The following is a 24,193-nucleotide window of genomic DNA, read 5'->3' on the forward strand; positions in this document are numbered from 1 at the left end:
GTTTGCGTATGACAGGGGTCGGAAACCTTTTGTCGCTCGCGGCTAAAATTAAAGGTTGCAAGTCTTGGCGGGCCGCACGGAACAGCGTGCGAAGAATGCGACAATTCGTGAACTGAACTCAGTCGTTTTATTGAAAGAAAAAAATTGCAAATGACATTTAATGTGACATTGTCTTGCTGTTGCATCGCGCTCGGTAGCTTTTTCGACATCCGCAGCACACTGAATGATGCCAATATTAGAACATTTTCCAAATGGACATCACTAATAATAGCAGTGATACAACTTTCAATTAAAATATTGCTTTTTTTCCTCGTTGCATTGCATCTAAAAGAGCCCCATTTGAATATTTTATGCGCCATTGGGCCCCGGGTTATCTTACTCCGTTGGCCGTTGGTTGCCGATTCCTGGCGTATGAGTATGTTATAGGACTAAAGATATAGAAAGATTTTTTATATATAAAAGTCCCAACAAACATGTTTTCCTTTCTCATATTTGTCATAAACTTTTTCTGATAGATGTATAATTGCATGACTAGCTGAATGATTTGTTTGAAAACCAAACTGGGATTTATTAACTAGTCTGCTATTTTCGAAAAAAGTCACTTAATCTACCATACAAGGGTTTTCAAAAACATTTGCAAACTGCACGTGTAGGTAAATTGTAACCATGAAATTTTTATTATCCAGTATCTGATTGCAAGGGATGTGCCGTTATTTTATACCAAGAGAATTTCGTGTACAATATGGAGTAAACAGATGAATGCTTCTTGATAGCACTCGCTGGTGAAGCCACCTTAAAAGCAAACCTGCCGTCTAACCCCATACTTTCTGCGATACAATTTAAATTGGCAAAATGATAAAAAAAAACGGATCTTGTAGACAGAACACTTATACTACTGACGCAGCAAAGCCACCTAGCAACGACCAGTAAGTTACGTTTCTGTCGATAGATTGGCAAAAAGTAGGACATATATTTAGTTCACATGATCTTGGTCACCTGAACTTTATCATTTGACACATTCCTTCGTAATACAACGTCACAAACAAAATTATAACCTGCAGGTCATACCAAACAAGAAAGCAATGCTCAAATATACGCACACGAAGCCAAAACTGAGTAGAACGGTACCGATAGTCTTGCCGCTTTCGACTGACACCCATACCTCACGGTACGCATTTTTTAATCCTGATGACGCCATCGCTCAAATCTTCAGTGGAAGTGGAAAACGAATTCTATAGGCATAGAGCCCACAGGAGTGTTTAAAATAAATAAAATAGCCTTCTAGTGACAACAACAATCTTTCCCCACTGAAAATCTCAAAACAATTGGTTTAGTAGAAGAAAAGCGATTTTTTCACAACAACAACAACATAATAACCAAACGATTCACAATTCCATTGCGTGTCTAATAACACCTTGGTCTCGTTGGGACGTTGACCAAAACGTTGCGTAATTTTCAGTTTTAACCAAGTTTGCTATTATAGATTATAGAGCATGAACAAATAATTTGGTAATACCCTGCTCTTGAGACATTACAGCTTGTTGTTGTGTTTTACTTCCTTCAATTGAATCAGGTAAATTGGTAATATCTCGCACCTTGAATATCGGTGACTGTATACATACTACTGTGTACTGTATATAGCAAGAGTGGCCAACCTACTTGCGGCCGCGATCGACTAAAATCGTCAAAATATCTCGCGATCGACTGATCGGTAATAAGGTCATTCCGCCGCTGCCAATAAGCTCGGTTTTTTGGGCGTAATTTTTAATGAAATCGCCATAAAATTTGTATTTTCTACGTCCCATTTTATTTGTTGATTTGATTATGTAATTGTATCCCGAGTAAAGGCTTCATCATGCATTTAAGATTTATTCAAAGCATACAATTCAGGCTTAATTTTTAGTCGTAAGTGTTGAAAATCCCTCAAAAATCCATGTATTATCTAAACAGCAAAAAATAAATATTCCCAAACCATAAATGTTGCGTGACCGCTCAAACTTACTTATTTACAATTTCCTCCGAGTCCGATTCTCTGCTCGCTTGGAATTAGGAAGAATCGGACATTTTGATGCCACTGTGAGTGAAACAATTACTTTCGCATACTGCAGAAGTTATTGTACGATTGTTCGCCAGTCAAGGCTCACGATATTCGGCAAGTTCATTTCTTAAAATTGGCAGCGGCGAATCTTGCTTTTGTTACGTAATAATATGCCCTATCGGCCTTGCCAGGCTCAAATACTATATGTGTATACTACTATACTGTGTCGTATTTTGTGCGTACACAAAACTGTATTATTCTTGTTTGAAAAGCGCATAACATGCGGGCGCTGCATGAAACTGGTTCTAAGCAATATTTTGAGGTATGTTATCGAATTCTCAGACGTGGCGATGCGATCGACTACTTAAGACGTGGAGATCGACCGGTCGATCGCGATCGACGTGTTGGCCACCCCTGGTATATAGGATGGCGCCGAGATCTAAGTTATAGTTCGATTAAAAAACGAGATGTTAGTCATTGGAATCGTACGCCCTGGTCCACGGATGCGGGCTCGTAGGTTTGAAAATGTTGATGTCGAAGTCGTTTTTTTTTAAGTTAGGAATTCATTCGAGTCTTCATTTCGAACTCTTCAAAATAAAATATGGGAGTCAAAATTGGCGTTATAAATTTAGAATTAGTATAAAATTTTAGCTAGTCACGTTTCGCGTTTAGTGGAGTAGTTGAAGTTACCAAACGTGGAACAATTCCAAGTTTTATGAATGACCTGCATTCTACAGGTTTCTAAACATTTGACTCGATTTTTGCATTTGCGACTTCTAATACGTGATCTCAATTCGTATACCGATATTTTGATTATAGGCCTTCAAGTCAATAACTGGAAGTATGACAATTGTTGGATCGTGGCATCTGCAGACAATCTGGACAAGGGACTGGCTAATAGCCAGTGGCTATACGTTTCATAGTTTCAGACTGGTTGGCCTTTTCTGTAATTTATGTTGCAAAAATTTTACTCACTGATCACCTGATGTTAACTATGACAGCTCCCGATGAAATACGATGGATACCACCCTCATTCGGTAAAAACGATTTCAACATATATATACAATTATTTCAGTAATTACATTTGAAATTTAAAAACCAAGTTCATTTATGCATCCATGTTGTTAAGTCACAATCACCGAACGATGTAACAGTTTCAACGGAAACTTTGAATGTCAGCTTTGTCCTCTAGCTAGCATGAGCAAAGCAAGTTTTTTCACTAAGTAGAGGCATGCACAGTGGTGGGATTCAGCCGGTTCGCACCGGTTCTATAGAACCGTCTCGCGGAATCTTATGAGATCAGCGAACCGGTTAGCATTACTAACAAAACATATAACAAAGCGGCCTAAAATGTGACTTCTGTGATGGAACCGGCTGACAAAAAATTTGAATCCCACCACTGGGCATGCACGATATCATTGTTGCAATAATATCTCATCTCTCAATTTAAATCAGTTGGGCAAATATGGCCCATACTAATACACGGCAGAATAACCGAAATGTTTCAAATATTTTATCTAAGCTACGCATTTTATTTTTGTTCGACCAACTCAGAAATTTGTAGCAAATTTCACACGGCAGTACTCTCTTGCCCGAGTATGAATACAGTATAGGTTATTGAGTATGGTAAACATAAATGGCTCAGTTTTGTTTTCTTAATTTCAAAAGGCCACATAATTAAAAAATATACAAGTTTAATCGAACATAAGCAAATTATAAAAACATTGGTGTGAAATTTCCTGTGATTTACTACATTTATGAAAATGTTTTCAGAGTTATTTCAAATCTATCGCGATAAATCTTGTTATCATTGTGCCTGACCATGCTTTTTGCTATCGGTTTTTCAAACTCAGCGTGTCTGATTTACAGCGAAAATGAGTGAACACCCATCCATCGTTCCAGTATCGCCTGAACGACAAACACAGAAAATGACTAATCGCTCCGTCGCACAATGGAATTGAGGTCAACTGGGTTGAAATACCAAAGACCAATTATCTCCCGACTAGAGGGCTTGAGTTAATTAGCAGAGAATTCAGATCATCGCCTAACAATGTAAACAACATTGAGATGCAGATTACAAACAATGGACATTGGTCTCAGCGAAAAACGACCGGAATTGGCATATATATATTACAAAGGAAATGAGGTGAATACCCAATAGCAAGACAATTGCAGTTAGAAGAACAGTATTTAGATAAATGTGAAGACGAATGACATGAATTTTCAGATGTCTCTACAGTTTCCAAGTTGGCTACTATTGGTACCTTATATATTGTTCTTTCTTCACTACGTTAATTTAATCAGGCAGTGATCGTAGTTAGTGAAAATATCAAAATTATTTATGATTAATATTGTAAATATGTTACGACCTCAGTTACGGATTGGAGATTTTAAATGTATAGGATATCGTAAAGTTTAAAACAAGGGCAACAGGGGGCCACAAAACGGCCCGTTAAGCTATTTAGGCACTTGTCAACATTCAGATTTTGTCCCATCAATCATAAAATCCCAATCCAACAATATATGTTTAAGAAGGCGCTCACGTGGGCAAAAATACATAATGTTTTTTAACCTTGTCGCTGCGTCTTTCGTCCTTTTGCTCGATGCCTAAGCGATAGCCGCATTCCTTCCTCTTGCCTTTACCGCGGCGCTCTAGTTGTCGCTACTGCATTTCGTTGCTGCAGGCTTTCATAACGCTTGTTTACAATATCAATTGTGACCTTGGTGTTTGTTTATATGGCACACAGACAAAACTGTTGCACACCACTAGCTTAATCGCATTAGTATTATTGCAAAACAAATTATCAACAGCACAGTTTTTATTTTATAAAATCAAGATACTGATTCTTATTAATTTTTTTTAGTAAGGTTAGAAATATCAGATGCAGTAATGAGCGGCTTCTGATTTAGAAAAAGGCATCGCTTTAAACTTCCTCTTCATGGAAAATATTACGATTAACCTCAATAAACAGCAAAGTATATACAAAGCCCAATCACTATAAGCGGTCTTTTGTTTATTAGTTTTACACATGTTTAACAGTCTGGCAAGCACTGGTAATAGCCTACTGTATAAGTTTGTCACAATTTATTGGCGTTCTAAGCATGTAACAAACGATTTTGATTTCGCAATGTTGTCACGTCATTATAATCGCTGCGTCGATTTAGCACGTCGGTAACCCAGTTTGAGACGGATACTGACGGCATTATATAGTAATGAGGTGCCTAGTATAAACATTATACAAGACGAGAACTGGGTAATATTTATGTGACATAAAACCGTGATGAAAGTGCAAATTCCATAGTTGTATTGATCTTTGGATTCATGAAATGCTTAGAAATTTTGATTTGCGAAGAACATCATCCACAGACTGATTTTGTGAATCAACGAGATCGTGCGCTTTGTGTGGATAAGCCAGTATCATTACTAATTAGTGTTCAATTGTGTAACAAGGCGTTTAAAAACGATTGACCTCCTTAACATATTAAGGTCAATCTCTCGAAGTAAAAAGTTTTAAAGACTTTTATACGTCGAAATTATGTTGATCTGCAATGCATGTTTCCTATATAGCGTTATATTGGTTACCATTATTGAATACATAGTTTTTGTTTTCATATTCTTGCGTTGATAATTTTTTAGCAGATTTTCGTGTTCTTTTCTTATATTTTCTTCTGTAAGCTTTACAATGACATTATCATCTCAAGAAAATACACCGCTTCTTAGTGGAAGAAGCGACAGCACCGACTCGGGAACTTATTCGAGCATTGAAAAGTAAGTCCGTTAGAAGTATAATGTTTTATGGGAATATTTCTCTTAAGTATAACAACTCACTCCCAAATTGAAGTCTAATATGGGTTTTATTCGTTTGTCTTTATTTAAATAAAATGACCGCGTAGAATAAACAGAGATGATGTTATGGATACTGGAATAGGATGGAAAACCATTTTGTATCTTACTGTAACTATTTTAGTAAACGTACGGGAAGCGGCATTTTGTATGAACATATCTTAATTTTCACGAGATCGTTCTATGCGTGTATGACGTACTGCAGTTGAAACATTAGTGTGAAAAATTGTACTGTCAGTTGAAATAGGATGAATGCTCCACGTGTTTTTATATGATAAATGAATTATATGATTTAATGATCAGAAGTAGCCCCCAATAAATGCATATTTATTCAATGTGAGTCTTACAGAATATTTATTTTGTGTTGCAGTGCAATTGAAGTGGATCCAAAATACATGGACGAAGAATCATTTCTCCCGAGCACAGAAAATTCAGAGCCAACAAAACAGGGCACTTTAGTCACAATGTACGTATGACGTTACGCAAATTTATCCCATTTTGTTTTAGTACATATATACATCTGAATGTATATATACGGATATGAAATATGTTCCCTTTACTGTAAATATAAATGAAGGGGTTAAATTGGACATGACCATGATAACTTACAGGCGCTAATGTGTTTTGCAATGGCTTTACTTCTATACTTTGCAAGTTGACCATGCATTTTTAGGTGATTTCTCTCCAAAACCCTATGTTTTTAATTCTAGATTTGCCGTTTGGAGTTCTATGATGGGAACATCTCTTCTGGCAATGCCATGGGCATTTCAACAAGCTGGAATGATACAAGGGATCGTGATTCAGCTCTTACTAGCCGCGCTATCCGCATATACAGCTGTGCTGGTTTTAAAAAGCAGCAAGAAATTCGGTGAGCCCAACTTTTTATGACGACAAAGGCATACATGATTACGATCAAATATGCTAGTTTCAGGCGAAAAACGACTTAAATTTGTATCACTTTTCACAGCCGATCCGGTCACTGGAAGTATTCCCGAATTCGCCGTTGTTTGTCAAGTAAGTTTGTTTTCGTGAGTTCGTATACGACTCAAAAGTTATTTGTGTTAATTGACTGGTTTGCACAAACAAAATAAAACAACAAAGAAAGTAAAGGAAATGCTTACATGTGAATGTAGGCTTTATCGTGAATGTGGTTTATCATCTTACCTTTTTACAGGAAATGCTTGAATTTTAATCATTTTTCAAGGTATCAAATTATTGTTTTCCAGAAACTATTTGGAAAATTCGGAACTATTATTACAACACAATGTTCCGCCATATTGTTTGCCGGAGCTTTAATAGTATATTGGATACTGATGTCCGAACTTTTGTACAACTCAGTGAATTCTATACATTGTAAGTTCATACACTTTCATATTTGTGTCGTTGCATAAGCAGCCTGTGTTCGCATTGTTCTTGTTTGTGCGATATTAAGTATTCTACTTGCATCCTTTCAACTTCTTTCGTCATTTTTCTAGACTTTTCAGCAAGGTCTTCTGCAAACCAATCAAATTCAACCAATCCTAAAGAAACCTCATCAATGGAAAACAGTAATGGCGTTCTTCTCAACAACCACACTATATGTCCAGATAGAGAAAAAGATTGTAAGTAGCCTTAATTTCCTAATGCGACGTGTAGATAAAATTACCCACACAAATAACAGAAAATATACATTCCGTACTAATATTATAAATCAACTTGAAATTACATCAGCAGTTCATGAGTATAAAAATGAGAGTAATGACCGCATTTTATACATCAAGGTACTATTCGTTTTCGCTGTCTTGTAACAAAACTTTAAAACATATAATACAGTTCAATTAAATTCAATAACGATTTGCCCCTCCCGGGATTATATATTTCTTCTGCTTCTTTCCCCACTGTAAAACAAAATAACTATTGCATTGAAACTAACACACAGCCTGGAATATACATCATGATCATGTCCATAGAATGCTCAGGTATCACCCAATCAAAAATTGTTTTGCTGAATCAACAGTATCTTCTACGTTTGTTTTATGTATAATTATTCATGGTATTTTTATAATCGAATTTAAGTAAGATTATTCAGCTTAAATATTTTCAGATTTTTGGAGAGAATTTCATTTGCTGACGGCTCGCCACTGATTTATTTATGGTGTACTTTGGACATTTACTTACCTATTTTTTATTTGTCTATAGCCTCACAGCAGTTGACACCTATTCCCGCCTGGTCGGAAAATCATACAGTTCCATTTTTCCTGGTGGTTTTATTTGCTCCACTCATACAGTTGCGATCGGCATCTTTTTTTACACGATTCGGAGCTGCCGGATGCATTCCTGTTATATTCTTAGCTGTATATTCCGTCATGAAGAGCGCGTTGTGGGGACTGCACGTTGATTTCAAAAATACTGACAGTGTTCACCATATTCAATGTAAGAGTTTGCATCATTATCGCAATTATTGTTGCACCCCATGAGCAGAAAACTAAACGTTTGAGATAACTGGTTATATGCGTGGACCAAACAAATATTGAATTTTTTTGCCATTTTAGAATATTCAATATATTAGGATAAAAATCATTGGTGTAATTATTTTATTCACTCTTTTCTAAAAATGTGGAAAATTTCCATCTATTTATAAAAAATGTCTTTTTCAGTATTCAGTAACAACTTTCCGGCATTATCAGGAGTTTTAACAATGGCATTTTTCATGCACAACTCTATTATTACTTTTTTCAAACACAGCGAAAAACCTCAGAATAACGTAAGTGCTTTTATTTTGTAATTTATCGTGTATGGGTAATTTAATGATAAATTAAAAAATATATTCATATAATACATATAGGCAATAGGCATGCCCAACTATCCAGGATGATGCTTTTCCTGTGATATATATATAGCGTAGTATAAATGCTTTTGCCAGACATTCAGATAAGATCACTCATATCCTCACTTAGTGATAAGATTTGTAGTGTAATTGTAATGTTATCTATCTATTGTCTTATCTATAAATATTTCTCAATTATGTTCAATATGCTTTCAGGTCCGAGATTTGTCTATATCCTATTGTCTAGTTGTTGCTACATACGGAATAATTGGTATGTCAATCTATATGTCATTTCCAGATGAAAAAGCATGTCTCAGACAGGTATTATTTTATATGGTCATCAAGAAAGGATAAAAATAATTGCAACTGACTACAACATAATAAAACGTCCATTTCCGCAAAATGTCTAAGCAGTGGTTCCCAAACTTTTATTAACGTTACCCCCAAATCGAAATACCCAAAACTCAATTACCGGTTTCATAAAAATATAGTAGTCATAATCGTTATCACTTTTTCTCTGACCAAGAATAGCAACAATACTTACAGCTATTGCATCTTTCAGTCTTGCTTTAAGATGATAAACTTGTGCTAGCTTAGCGTTTTAGCCCACAATCTGTATGGTAAAGTATTGTTATTATGTCCCCAACTGTCTAGATGCGATCATTGTGTGTCCATTCAACAGACTAGTCAAAAATAAAGGGATCAAAATATAAATTGTTAAAACAGTGAACGCCTGGATTGCCCCCTAAAATTTGACAAATTATCCCTTTGGTGGTGATTACCCTCAGTTTGAGAACCACTAGTCTAAAGCATAGCGCCTCATGAAGTTCATTACAAGGTGTCAGCTTTTGATATATTCTTTATCATGATTTTTAGAATTTCTTCGAAAACATATCAGTAACGGATTCTGTATCACTTGTAGCCCAGCTGATGTTATTTTTCCGATTGGTCACACTATTTCCACTCGTGACCTATATTCTAAGAGTACAAATATTTGTTCCTACAACGGGCAAGGAATACCCCGGGTAAGTGTTCAGCATTTTGAAGTTTCACCTATATAGGCTACACTATAATCCAAAATTTTTAGTTCACGAGTTCTTATTTGCTTGGGTTTTACGTAGCAAATTTGTGTTGCGAATTTAAAGTTAGCGCTGTTGACTGGATAGCAAATCTACTCATGATATTCTGCAACACTGAATTGCAATTGTGAACTGTTGTACATTACATGAGGAGAATTTGAATTTGTAAAAATGCTGTACAGCGTTGAAGTTCTTTGATATTCTTTTATATTGCAGACATCTTCACGTTGCTGTATTGAATATAATCGTCGTAGCACTGTGCGTTTTTTGTGCTGTATTCTTTCCAAACATTGGTGACATAGTGAGGTAATAGTTATCATCTTTTGTATAAATCTTTGGTAAATACAAATCAAATACAAAACATAAAAATATTGGAATGAACATCTTGTGATTTTAATATAAAGTAATTATCGGTTTATAGTTTGATTAATAAATTTGTTTTCTTGGGTTATACTGTGGCTATCATGAATTGCTCAACTCATGTTTAGATTTTTCAAGGGGAAATGCTGAGACATCGCGATATGTATATATTCGACTTCGTAGTTTGAAATCGATAATTATTTGATTGAGTAATACTGCACTGTTTCAAATGAAGAATAATCAAAATTCGTTTGCTGAGATATCTCATGTTTTCTCAAACACAGATTGTTTTTCAGATACGCTGGTGCTTTCTGTGGCATGATTTACATGTTTTTATTGCCTTGTATTGTCGACGGAATACTTGAATGGCGAGAAGATAAAAGACTCAAGCAGCGATCAAACATTTCGCGGCTCGCAATTCATTTGGCTATTTGCATCTTCGGGGTCGGAAATTTCTTTGCTCAATTCGCCGTGAATGAATGAAGTAAATCACTCATGTTGTCACTTTGGAACGTTCTTAAACTTGAATTGTACAAGTGTCATGACCACAAAAATGCAAAGTTATGCACAATGATAGTTGTACCGTGCATGAAACTATTTAGTTGTATTGACGTATAATAAATACTCAATGTGAGGTTGTTTCACGTCAAGAAAAAACAAAATAAATGAATTTTGTGAGCTTATTTCATGTTACATCCTTCAATATGCATATACTGCCACTACCATTAATCGAAAGAAAATACATGCAACTTAAATGTGATAATCCTCGTCATATTGCATGAAATAGCCGAGTCTGTGTGTACAATAAAATATCTGGACTACCTGTCATACCCCATATATTGAAGATCTATAACTCACTAATTCGCAAACAAGTTTCGGCACGTGTCATGACAGTAACTAGAATATGGTCAAGCAAATCTTCAGAATACTGGACTGCCTGTCATACTGCGTGGTTAGAATACCTTTCTTATTCGTAAACTCCAACGATAAACACACACACGCACGTATAGGTAATACGTGTCATAGCAGGGAAAGTAGCACAATTTGATTAGATCAACAGGCAAATTGAATATTGTCCAGCTTTTCTCGTGAAATAAACACGAGTGACGTTAATTAATTTATCTATGGTATTTCGGCCACCACGGCCACAGACGCTTGACTCGGGCATCTAGCCTACGAAATCCGTCTTCTACTCAAACCAACGGAGGGCAACTAACTCGCCTTTTTGAGGTAATTTGGCTTTGAAGCTGGCGTCGGCGCCATGTCATTTGATGTGTAACACAACTCGGATACAGTAGTTGGGTATTTTGAAGCTTTGCAATCGAAAAATGTAAGCTTGGAAAAACAGGATATGACGCGAAGGTGATTCGACCTTTAATTTTGTCAGATAAATCAGTTATTTTAACCGATGTACCGCGGTTTATAAAAATTGCTAAATTTAGGTTCAGCGTCTACTAAATAGGACCACATGTACAAAGAGACACGCACAACGGCAAAATTTATTGTATATTTGTTAACTATGAAAATTTAGAACTATTATATAACTAATAACAAGAGAGCTATGCTCAAATTTATGGACACGACGTCCATAACGAAATGTTTTACCATCAATGGACCTTTCCCCGACCTTTGACCCCCGGAAAATGATTTCTATACTTTACCATTGCAAAATTTTCGGGGCTATTTTAAGAGTGATTTTGCGAGTTGGCGCCTGTAAAATGGGGTATGTGTTTCAAACCATCATTATGATTCATCGCATACAACAATCTGATTTTTAAAAGTACCAGTAAAGAATTTTAGCATGGGGTATCACAGCTATTTCCACACTAGTTTTTTATTACTGCAATTAAATTAAAACTCCTGGGAAGACATGGTGATCATTGAATTATCTGATTTATATTTAAGTTTCCGAAACACGAATGAAAACTAACGAATAGAGTTCAAAAACAAGGTAATGTTTACGACCACGCTTGAAAATATGTCTGAGTGAAAAAAGGGTCTGAGCGGATGCGAAAAGGGAGCATTGTTACGTCACTGTTTGCATCTTGCTGATTGGCCAATGTCACGAAGTAAACATGGAAGTCGATGCTCGGGGAAAGGTCCATTCCCCGAAAATCATACGGTATCCTAAACGAACCTGAACAGCCACGGTAACTTACCAGTACCTGTATCAGGGTATCGCGGACTGTCCTAGCTTTTTCAGGTCCTGTGAAGATGATCTATGATACATGATTCAGTTTTTAAAACCGTGTTCCCATGAGTAAAAAATAATACAGCGAAATTTTAAGTGAAATATCAGGTTCTATGGAAAATTTAGAAATAAATAAAATTAATAATAGCCTTCTAGTGTAAAATCTTTCACCAATGAAAATTTCAAAGCAATTAATTGGTCGAGTAGTATAGGACAAAAGCGATTTTCTCATAACGATAAGAAGAAACGTTCTAACAACAAGAATAACAACATAATAACAAAACGATCCATAGGTCCACTCCGTGTCTAATAACTCAGAAATTCCGTGTCCCATGGGAAACACAAATATGTGCTGTCCCATCCCATGGACAAGCCTGGTTTTTGCAGTGAATTGAAACAACAACAATTATGATGACAAAAAAACAGTTTTAAATTTGGGAACCTATTTTACACAACTCACGCGTAAAATTAGGCTAAGCGTAATTATTGTGCCGGATTATTGTGTACCATTCTAAATTTTAAGTACGCTAACGCATGTTATGTGCATGTGTGCAAATATCTAATAAAGCGACGTGATAGATGACAGAACAATTGTCTCTATGGATGCTTCCCCGACTCACGAGCCCAGAAACATTCTTTCTATCGTCTACCATTGCAAAAATAATTAACGCTTATTTTGAAAGTGTTTTAAAAAGTTAGCATTTATAAACTAGTTTCATATGTTCAGCAGCATTGTTTTTGGTAAAAACAATTAACTACATGCCGCTTACAGGTACTGATATCTAATTTTAGACTACAGTTTATCGCAGCTTTTTCGGGACTAATTTTCGATTATTGCAACTAAACTAACGCTCTCTGGAAGGCATAATGGCACTTGTGTTGTTTGATTGACAAATAATTTTTGGAAACACAACTGAAAACTGATAAATAAGACAAAAATCCACGAAAAACAGGCATTGTTCACACCACGGCTTTCCAACTTTTTTCGCATTGTTCACACCAGGGCTTAGGATAGGATAGGATTTACATATTTATCCCGGGGGAGAGGAAAGCCGATAAGACGGCTTATCCATATGGCGAACCACGGCCTCTCGTCCGGTTACCATTCCAAGTCGGGCATGGGATTAGTTTTTACTGTATTGTTTGTTTTCGGAAGCATGGACTTGGTGGTGGAGGAAGCCGTAACCGACCAGCGGTTACGTGAACCACCCAACGACGGCGAGGAGTCCAGCAATCCTCTCGCACATAACCATCCCTGCATGGGATTCGAACCTGCGAACCCACGCAGAGTAATTAGAGGTGCGGTGGCGAGCGTATTCCTAACGCTTAGCCCGCTGAGCCACACCGCCGCGCCAACTTTCCAACTTTTTTTCGCTGTGAACTCCTAAATTTTCATTCAAAGTAGTATGGATCATAAGTGTTTATTGAAGATATCCAATGTTGAATCAATAACTGTCTTAATAAAATTATTCAATTTTAGTTTACTCAGTATTATTACTATATTCAATTTTGGATAGACAGAAAAATATGCTTGATGACCTTGCTTGCCGAGTTTAAGTGTTTCATTTAGAATTTTGGTCAGACGAAACGTTACAGAAATACATTCGTGTTAATGTGAAGCAGGACTCTTGAATTGCTCAGTAATCTAACAGGTGCCCTTTCGTTTATTTCAGTTTAAGGTCTGGTATAGTTTAGTACCACATGCACTTCTAGTTGGCCTGGCTCAACAATTTTTGCAGATGTCAATCCTAACCCCCACCGGACCACGTCACCGAAAAATTACGTCATTTCGATGTCACGGTGGCGTAATGAGACCCACCAAAGTATGCAGATGCTCGACCAAAACGCGCAGATGATAACCCGAAATCGAACAAGTTATTTTTCTCCACACAACGATCACAATAGGAGAGAGATCGCCAGCTTTAGCGAGCTCGTTATGGGCGGCGCAGATGCCATTTCGGGCGATCGTAATTATACTTTGGCAAGCTATATGACGTGATGGTGACGTCGTAGTGACGTAATTTTTGGATGGCATAGTCAGGTGGGGGTAGGGTTGCCAACATGAGTCTCAAGTCTCAATAAAGGACATAGATTACCGTCATCATTTATTTTGTAACTTGCAGGAAAGAACAATATAAAACAATGAAATACAAATTATATACAAGCTAAAAAGATATATTAGAAAATCTTCATGTGTTTTTCATTTAATTCTTATTTAACATTGACCCAATCAAGCTCTAATTTTCCAGTTGCATAAGTTTATATTTCTTAAAGTTATATCAGATCTGACTCTTTGCTGACTTCAGCAATTGTGGGTCACGTTTTATTTTTTCCGGAAATTCACGACACGTGTCTTTCAAGTTGAAGTATATTATTAAAGCTCACTTTTCATTAGTTGTTGTATTCATATTCAAATTGGGTTTGTTTTTAGCTTCAAATGCTCTACAATTTTTACAAGTGTCTGATATTATGGAGAAGAATTATCCAAAAGAGATAATTTTGTAAATTTTCCAAATGTTGAATTTTCATAAAAGTCAAATTTTTTTTCTAAATACGTTATTGCAGAGTTGAGAAATAATATAAAATCTTCCGTTGCCTCTTGAGCTTCAGCAGCACTCACATTTGCAAGAAGGTAGTGAACATCATATCCAAAAAATTCTTCATCAGATCGAGATTTTAACCTATTTCTTAATTTAGTGAGAATAATGAATACATCTGCTGTTGAAGTTTCATTTTTTGCAGTTCTTGAACAGCTGATTTAAACATATCCATTACATGTTGTGAGAATATTAAATTCATTTTAATAAGCTGAGGAACTTCTGTTGACTCATTGTCAATCATAAGGAGTTTAAGTAATTGTTTGGAACATTCACCTGGTCTGCTCAAGAAATAAGAACTTGAAGCTTTCCAAGAAAGTAAGATTCTTCCCATGCATGGGTGCAGAGATAGCCACCTAGTAGGTACATGGCGCAGAATTTCATGAAATTCCGTCTCTACAAATATATGAAATTATATAAGTTTCTCGCCTTTTTGCTGACATTGAGACATGATTGTAAATTTCCAAGACAATATTTTCAATGCCAACATTCAAATTTCATAAAGCAAATTTTAATTTATTGTGTACTATGTGTGCAGTGCAGTTAGCCTTAATAATACCATCATTTAGTGTGCGAACATTAGTATATATAAAGAGGTTGTTTTTCTCCAAAGTTGCAATTTGGGTTATCTGCACTTAAACAAGAAACTCTTTTCCAATCTAGTTGTAAATTGTTCATAGTGTTTTTCAAACAAGTAAACTTCCATCCGCACTTCCATCTGCATTCTCGAAGAAATCGATAATATAAGTAACTGTGCCATGTTCCAAGCTAAAATACTGAACACAGACTTGAAACATTTTCATGTTTTTGTGATTTGAAGCATCAGTTCGTGTTGCCACTTGCCATCTTCGGGAAATTAATGTAAAATATTTGGAATGTTAATAAAATTGGTATTTCTTTGGCTATTTGAGCCGGACTAAAGCGGAATTAAAAAGAATAAATAAAAGCTTCAAATGAACGGAGGCGATTTAAGAACGGAACAATATCAAACACAGTATTATAACTATCGATATTGGAAAAAATAAAGGACAATTATCATCTTAAAAAGGACAAGGACAAAAATCTCAAATAAAGGATTGTCCTTTGAAATAAAGGACGGTTGGCAACCCTAGGTGGGGGTTAGAAATAACATATGCAAAATCGTTATACTACGCCCAATGGAAGTACTTGTGGTACAAAACTATACTAGACCCTCGATCAGTTTATCCAAGAACATATGAGAAGAGCAACAACTTTAATGAAATGTACCAATTCAATATATGTAGCACTTTATCTGTAACTGCGACCTTGTTGGGACGACCTGGTTCATTCCCATGCTTGAGCAACCGCATAAATTTCAATTGTTACGTCATTTTGAATTTATTGCTAATTTGTCATTGTTGCGGAAATAAATAGGAAAGTCGATTCTCGGGGAAACATCTATTGTCTGGCGTTATGCTCTTCGGTTTGAAACGCGGCTCGGACAGTAACAGTACGTTTTCGTATGCCTTCTTGGTAGATCCGCAGTATCACCTAAAAATTCGATTGCCTGACTCGAACTGTGTCTGAAAAGGCATACCTGCAAGAAGCGATTGATAGTATAAATTCTTAGATTTATTGAGTAATAAATTAGTAAAGATTTGATTTAAAAACCATATATTTATTTATTATTCACCACGAAAACTCCATAGATGTACCCAGTGGTGGGATTCAAATTTATTGTCAGCCGGTTCCATCATACAAATGTCATATTTCAGGCGGTTCTGTTACAAAAAGTCATGTAATGCTAACCGGTTCGCTGATCTCATAAAATTCCGTGAGACGGTTCTATGGAACCGGCTGAATCCCACTACTGGATGTACCGCCATTTGGAATGTGAACATTTTTATTGTTCGTGTGGGATGTGTGTTAAAAGTTTGATTTATAAAGTTGTTTGTTTGATCATATATCGATTGGTGGTCATGTGATTTGCAAAACTGATGCTGTCAGCGCATATTTTGCTGACGCGGCGGCATATTTGTTTTTTACCTGCTACCAGAAAGTGGATTAATCATTCACTGAAGGATCGTCACTTCAAACTTTCTGGAACTCTTGTAAGCAGACATATCAGTTACAAGTATTCAAAAATGAAGCTCCCTTGTGAAGTTGTACGATGTTCGTCGTTTGACGAGGGGGACTGGGATGGAATTTTGGTGGTGACTGACAGTCTCGCTAAACTAGATGGCCCACTGGTGGGTCTGAGAAAAGCTCTTGAAGATTTAAAACAGGTGGACGCCGCTGTTGGAAAGGATGTTTGCGTTGCTGGATTGGCAGGAAAAATCAAACGAGTTGTGTTTGCCCCAACTGGTCCACTGAATCGTGATTATGATGACGTTAGACGGTTTAGTGATGCTGCTGAAAAGGGGATCAAAAGAGCAATTAAGGCTGGTTGTAAATCTCTAGTTGTAGTTACTACCAATAATGAACCATATCCTCAAGCTAGGATAGTGACAGCATTGGGTGCATTGCAAGCTCTGTATGTTCCTATCGAAATAAGAGATGATTGTCCAGACAGAGTGACTAAAATGAACAAGGTTGGTCTTTGGAATATGGATAAATCACTGCTTCTAGATGAAGCTTTAAAGGCGTTGGAATCTGGAAGATTGGTGTGCAGAGATATTGGGGGTTCTGATCCAGAAAAAATGGCAGCACCCAATGTCGCTGAATATGTACAAAAGGTGTTTGAAAATTCATCTGTTTTAGTATCTGTCATCTCAGATGTTAATGAAATCGAGAAAAGCTACCCTTGTTTGGGAGCTGTGAATCGCTGTGCAAAAGTTATTCCTAGACATAATGCCCGTGTTATAAAATTGCAGTATTCTGGTGAAGGACCTATCACTGACACTTTGTTCCTGGTTGGAAAAGGTGTAACCTATGACACTGGCGGTGCTGATATTAAAGCTGGCGGAGTGATGGCAGGCATGCATCGAGATAAGTGTGGTGCTGCTGCAGTTGCAGGGTTTTTTCAAGTGTTGAACGTAATGAAGCCGAAGCATCTAAAAGTTATTGGAACAATGTCAATGGTTCGCAACAGCGTCGGTGCCAACTGTTATGTCTCTGATGAAATTATTACAACAAGGGCAGGAGTCAGAGTTAGAGTTGGCAACACTGATGCTGAGGGCCGTATGGCCATGTTGGAATGTTTATGCGAGGCCAAGGAGATTGCATTAAACGAAGTCAATCCCCACCTCTACACTATCGCCACACTAACTGGTCATTCTATCATTGCAATGGGGCCCAATTATTTTTGTGCAATGGATAATGGCCCCGCAAAGATAACTAAAAATGTTCAGAAGCTACAAGAGTCTGGAGAAGCATTTGGCGACCCATGTGAGATATCGACTATTCGAAGAGATGATTATGAATTCCACACTGGCAAGTCAGAATATGAAGATGTTCTTCAGTGCAATAATCTACCATCTACACGAACACCGAGAGGACATCAGTCACCGAGTGCGTTCATGATTATGGCTTCTGGACTAGACAAGGTATGTGTATTTGTCAGTCAAGTTTATAGCAGATAGAATAGATTTGTAAACGAGAGAGCAATGCTCAAATATATGTACACATGGGTTAGGCATTGGTATGCTAAAGTCTGAGACCCCAGAGTTTGCTGAATGGGCAAGCAAATTTTGAGGCGATCAAGCAATACAAAATAAAAAGTGATATACCTAAATTCAAATAAAGCAGCAAAATTTTTGTGGAAATGTCGATATCGAGAAATAAAGTAATAGCCTTCTACCTACTTTTTTAAGTATTGAAATTTTGAAATCTATTGATTCATTAGTTGCAGTGAAAATAATCTATTTCCCAACAAAAGGCATTTGGCGAAACAACCCATTAGCCCACTTTTTTCTCGATACTGCACATCTATTTTACCCACACTATATAAGCCGAACCTTTTATTTTTCAGCATGGTGTAGATTCAGAGAAGCCGTTGAAATATACTCATCTTGATGTAGCTGGATCAAGTGGACCATTTCCAGGTGTTCCTACAGGATCTCCTGTTGTGGCTTTGGCTGCACATTACAAAGTATTCTAATGGAAACACAACTGACCAAGCTAAATATTTTAATCATGATGTAATATGATTCTAATTTACGCCAAATTTAAAAAATCTTGAAATTATTCCTGTTATCCAAATTGTGCAAATATACTTGCCTGTGAATCAAATACTATATTGGTTAGCTGACTTATATCTGGAATTGTGGCCGAGGTTATGTTAAAACACCCAGTTAGACCATTCACTCAGTGTATAGATATCATATACTCCTTCGCGGTACGTTCATGGATATCATGAACACCCTCGCAGTAGAAAGCCTATGTTGAGCGTTGTTAGTTGGGATTTGTGGACAGCTTAGTTGCCATTGACATGCTTTTGGAATGTCTGAAATTATTTTCAAACAAAGCTTACTGTTAATTAGGTGTGCTTCATATTATTATGTGTATATGTAGCTGATTTACCTCACCGCTCCCAAACCAAGGTTCATTCGAAGTTTTATTACCGGTAAGTGATCGAGAGTGATTCTTAATATGAGATCACGAATTCGTGAGAAAATAAACACACCGTAATGTTTGAAATACCCGTGGAAGCCAAGGTTTTCGGGGAAAGATAAAGAATTTTTACTTATTTATCCTGTGGTCTTAATCTGTATTAGTGTCAACTGCACGCCCTATGTCAAAACACAAAATAGTACCATTGTCGATGTGTGTCATTCCATCGAAAGTCAGCACGATTTACTGTCGATGAAGGCTCAATATTTCCAGTAGTTGCCGAATATACTTCACCAGATGTCGGAGATGATTTTTCAGCCGGTAGGGGAAATTTGTGAATGGCGACAGTTCTCCTTGCCTAGACTGAGACGACGGAGGAACCTATTGATAGTGGGTTATGTGCAAAGGAGAACCCGTTCCCAAAATTTGGTACCCCAACTCTAATGTCAAAGTACCAGGAAACGTTATGTTACAGCTTTTGCACCCACCGACATTTCCACCCATAGATTTCAACACCCGCATATAGATTGCACTTGCACCCACGGACATTTGTACCCATAATATTCGTGTCCATATATTTGAGTATAGCTCTCTTGTTAGTTGTAAAGAGAAAAAGGTACTCCTGAAGTATGCGCACCAAGATGTCGCGCAACTTGGACCCTAACCTGTTACACATCCTGAGTTTAGGTTATGCGCCATCTTGGTGTGCATATTCCAGGAGGTCCGACAAAAAAAATATATATATAGCATTAACAATATACTTTGTGAAGGGGCTGATGATCACATGTATATATAATAGTTATGGAATAAAGTCAGTAAATATTGTTGTTTTGCATGTCTCTTCGTACATGTAGTCCTGTTTAGTAGATGCTAAACCTAAATTTAACATTTTTTATTGAATTGTATTTCAATGGGAATAAGAGAAAAACAGGGAGCGAGAAACGACCTCAACTCGGCCAAAGCTTGATTTATATGAAACAAGTTGTTTACAGCATAGGTTCTCAAAGTGCTCCACACGAAGCCTCAGGCCTCCGTGAGAGAAACTAGGGTTTCGGAATCGGAAACAGAGTTATTTCAACACTGATTGACTTCAGATTATTTTTAAGCAAGATATCGCCATTACGAAACATTTCAAGGTCGGCGTTAAAATCTCAATGAGTACAATTCGCAATTGCGCAAAGTATTCAATCCATGTCCGATACGGGCATATTCAAAATGCCCTGCTTTATTGGTTTAATTGTGTTCAATGTAACCTGCGGTTGCATCGACGACAATATAAAAAAGCATTACCACTCAAAATTACCACCGCAATTCGCGGGCATAAAAATGTTTGGCAATGTGTCAGATTATATCTTGCCCTATGACAGTGCTGCCACTCAGATTTTTTTTTGAAACATCATCGTTTGAATAATCCCCAAATCGGGAAAAAATACCAAGGATTGAAATTTGTCTTATTGCAATGAAATTGATTGATATACTTTCCACATTAATTATCTTATACAGTGTATCACACTTGAAAAAAGTCGGGTGGGGCTCCGTCGGTAGTTTCAGAATGGCTACAGAGTTACATCGCGCGCACAATTGACTGTTTTTCAGTTTCAGTGACTACGGTATAATTTCTAAAGACAACCTAACATATATAACACCAAATTTTGTGATTTACAATGTCTGAAAAAAGCGTTTTTAATCCGGCGCGAGCCTGCTGAACCAAAACTTCTGTCATTATCCTCCGCTTTAGTTTTAGTATTTTGTAATGCCGCCTTTCAATCACGAAATATGGGTTGAGGATTCACCCTTTTGTTAACTATTTTTAGCATATCGTCGCCGTTGATTAGAATATATTAACCCCTTCTTCGCACTGAACTCACAATTCCGTGCGAGAACAAAAAAGTAATTATCGTCGTCCTCGTGGAACAATACCTGCATATTTCGAGGAAAATTTGTGATTTAGGGAGAATAGGTACCGAATTTTATCAGCGCAACTTTTTTAGTTATCCAAAAATACTTTATTAATGTTTGTAAAGTACTTTTTTATGTTTGTAAAGTGTCAAATGTACAGCCCTAATATATATAATTTATTTCGGGTTTAAAAGTACGTGGGTGCAAATGTACGCGGGTGTAAATGTACCGGGTGCAAATGTCCGTGAGTGCAAATGTACATGGGTGCAAATGTCTGTGGGTGCAAATGTACGTGGATGTAAATGTATGCGGGTGGAAATGTCCATGGCTGCAAATGTCCGTGGGTACAAAAGTATGCAGGTGATATTGTTACTGGGTGCAAAGATAAAGGGACCGAGCCAACTATCCCGTGGAGGGTAATCACTAATCACAGGTGCGAAGGCAAGCGTGTTTCTGACGCTTAGCAACACGAAGCCACTATCAGATGGGCTTCATGTATCTTAAGCTAGGATTCACATATTTATCCCCGGGGAGAAAACTAATGGACCAATTGCTTTGAAAGTTTCAGTGGTTAAAGATTATATTTTTCGCTAGAAGGTTAGTATATATTTATATTTATTTCAAAAATTCCTGTGGGCTCCATGGGATTCGTTTTTTGTGTGCGAAGTGTCAAACTTCGTACAAAAATTCTAAACCGGCATATTTTGACCAAAAAGCGCCGTATTTGCAGATTCCTCTCATTACAGCTAGCGCAGTTATGTGTGCGTGTATTTTTTTAACGCTGCATATTAAAGTTATCATTAAAGTTTGCCAAAAATGAAAGCCTGCTATTCGTCACAGAACGTCGCTCCCTCTTAACCTGATCTAGACTACCAATCGAGCCCAATTTTGTATACCCATTTTTATTCATGTCATTCGACCCCCCAAATTTACCCAATATACAATAATTATATGTCATTGGAAAAGTCTTTTAGAGTACTATACGCTAGATGTCACTGGAGGACCGTAAACTAAAACCGGTGTTCAAGCGTTGTGGTAATTTTCCGTTTGAGAAGTCACCGCATCGAATCAGGCCAGGCTAAGCTTGATCAATCGTTAGGTTGTTTGTGCTTTATCGCGTTGAAAGCTTTTGTGAGTCATAATAAAACATTTATTATGAATCATGAAAGCTTATAACCGTGAGACAAGGAGAATTCGCGAGACAAAACGCTTATTTATGTGAACTCACTTATTTTCGGTGATCAAACGACTCGATATTTTTATAACTTCCTGATGTTGTAAAAGGCCCACTCTTATTATATTATGTAGCATATGAATGGAGCTTCAAAAAAAGACCTTATCATACTAGCTTTTGTTATTGGTTAGCGCGCAACGCAAAGTATTATTGAATTATTTTCTTGTCGTGCGACGTTTTTCTATCGCAGCGTTTTTCAAGTACACGCGTGAAATGTAAGCGATATTTTATCACTTCCAAATGTCATACAACGTTCATTCTTATATTGCTGGATAGGAAATGAGCTATTCTTCCAAACAAGACCAAAACAAACATTCCAGACCTCATGGTTTACACATTTATCCTACATTTATTTGTGTGCCATTGCGTAAAGCAATCTTTTCCGCGAGCTACACAAAGATGTACGCCACATTACACGCGATCTTGTAACATATTTAGGGCCGCCCCTTCTCTTCTTATGTAATTCTTTTACAGAGCAAACCTTGCAGGTTCGCAGGGCATTTTGGAATGACGGCAAATGAAGCCCTACATTTTGGAGTCTTAGATCGAGTTGTTCACTAGAGCGACGTGGTGGCACGCGCGCAGTCCTGAAATCACCCAACAATTTAGTTATCAAATCTTTTCGCCATTCTAATGGCACGAATTTCTTTTCTTCATTTTCAGGCAAAATAGCTTTTGCCACCACGCAGTGGCGCAACCAGGCCGTTTTCAACTTTGGGGGGGGGGGGAGTCCGACCGGAATTTACCCAGTGCAACCACGACGTAAGTCGAAACGCCACTAGGTGTCGCCCCGCTGAAACACGATAAACTGCTCGTGGTTAAAAGGGAAACGCCATCGATTATATCCCAGCATTTCGCTTACCTTGCCCTCGTTCAATAACGGCGCTTCGCTAGGTCTTGCACCTCGTGGGTAGCAAAACGCCGTTCATTACATTCCAGCGAATTGCTAACGAAAAGCAGTTAATTATTTTCAACGTTTCCCTCGCTTTGCGCCTCGTGGATAGTGAAACACGGCTTGAATAAATTCCAGTGTTTCCCTCGTGCCGCGCCTTGCTCGTTAGGTGAAACTAAACTGAAGCTCACCGGAAGACATAATGACAATTAAAATAATTGATTTACAACTAATTTTTGGAAACACAACTAAAAACTTACTAATTTAATGCAGGGATGTCCAAATCGAATTTAAATTCAAATATCGCAAACTTCAAATACTGTTTTTCGTGTTTATAATAATCCCGAATATGGCGCACATATCCTAGCGTCGTCGTCCATGTGTGGTTCGGCAATATATTACAGCTGACATGAAATAATTTCGATAAACGCCGACTTGAAGAACTTATAAGACTTCAAGGACGTTTTTGATTGAAAATATTTTCTTATCGTGTATTTTAACTTAGTCGAGATGGTTTAGGCGTCCTCGGCAACTTGTGTCTTAATTAGTTGTTTTCATCCTCAGTTTCGAAGGTGACCGAACATAACAGGAAATTTTTTCATTTCTTGTTATTTAGCGCGTATAAAATAGCTCTTAAATAGTATTTAATATCTATCGCGGATTTCGTCGGCATCCGGCGTTGATGACAACATCGTTCAGTTTAAGTTATTCATTTACAAACAAAAATACATAACAGTCGAC

At 37.2% G+C, this 24,193-nt stretch overlaps 2 protein-coding genes across 3 annotated transcripts; both read left to right on the plus strand.

The window, feature by feature from the left end:
* The first annotated feature begins 5,606 nt into the window (after nucleotides 1-5,606).
* On the plus strand, nucleotides 5,607-10,890 carry LOC120342413 (sodium-coupled neutral amino acid transporter 9 homolog). 2 transcript variants are annotated; one of them, XM_039411231.2, is made up of 12 exons: nucleotides 5,607-5,807; nucleotides 6,253-6,348; nucleotides 6,593-6,750; nucleotides 6,850-6,896; nucleotides 7,109-7,235; nucleotides 7,358-7,483; nucleotides 8,061-8,294; nucleotides 8,519-8,625; nucleotides 8,905-9,009; nucleotides 9,565-9,713; nucleotides 9,984-10,073; nucleotides 10,412-10,890. In XM_039411231.2, exons 1-12 carry the CDS (start codon nucleotides 5,722-5,724, stop codon nucleotides 10,608-10,610), a joined length of 1,524 nt encoding a protein of 507 aa, XP_039267165.2. In that variant the 5' UTR covers nucleotides 5,607-5,721; the 3' UTR covers nucleotides 10,611-10,890. The 2 variants fall into 2 exon arrangements, with proteins under 2 accessions (XP_039267165.2, XP_039267166.2); XM_039411232.2 differs by having other exon boundaries at nucleotides 5,628-5,807; nucleotides 10,424-10,890.
* A 5,901-nt stretch (nucleotides 10,891-16,791) lies between these two features.
* Nucleotides 16,792-19,111, plus strand: LOC120342970 (putative aminopeptidase W07G4.4). Its single transcript, XM_039412030.2, has 2 exons — nucleotides 16,792-18,421; nucleotides 18,847-19,111. Exons 1-2 carry the CDS (start codon nucleotides 16,874-16,876, stop codon nucleotides 18,973-18,975), a joined length of 1,677 nt encoding a protein of 558 aa, XP_039267964.1. The 5' UTR covers nucleotides 16,792-16,873; the 3' UTR covers nucleotides 18,976-19,111.
* The last annotated feature ends 5,082 nt before the right edge of the window (nucleotides 19,112-24,193 follow it).

Source organism: Styela clava, chromosome 3 (assembly GCF_964204865.1).
Source record: "Styela clava chromosome 3, kaStyClav1.hap1.2, whole genome shotgun sequence".
In the NCBI taxonomy this organism is placed as follows: Eukaryota; Metazoa; Chordata; class Ascidiacea; order Stolidobranchia; family Styelidae; genus Styela; species Styela clava.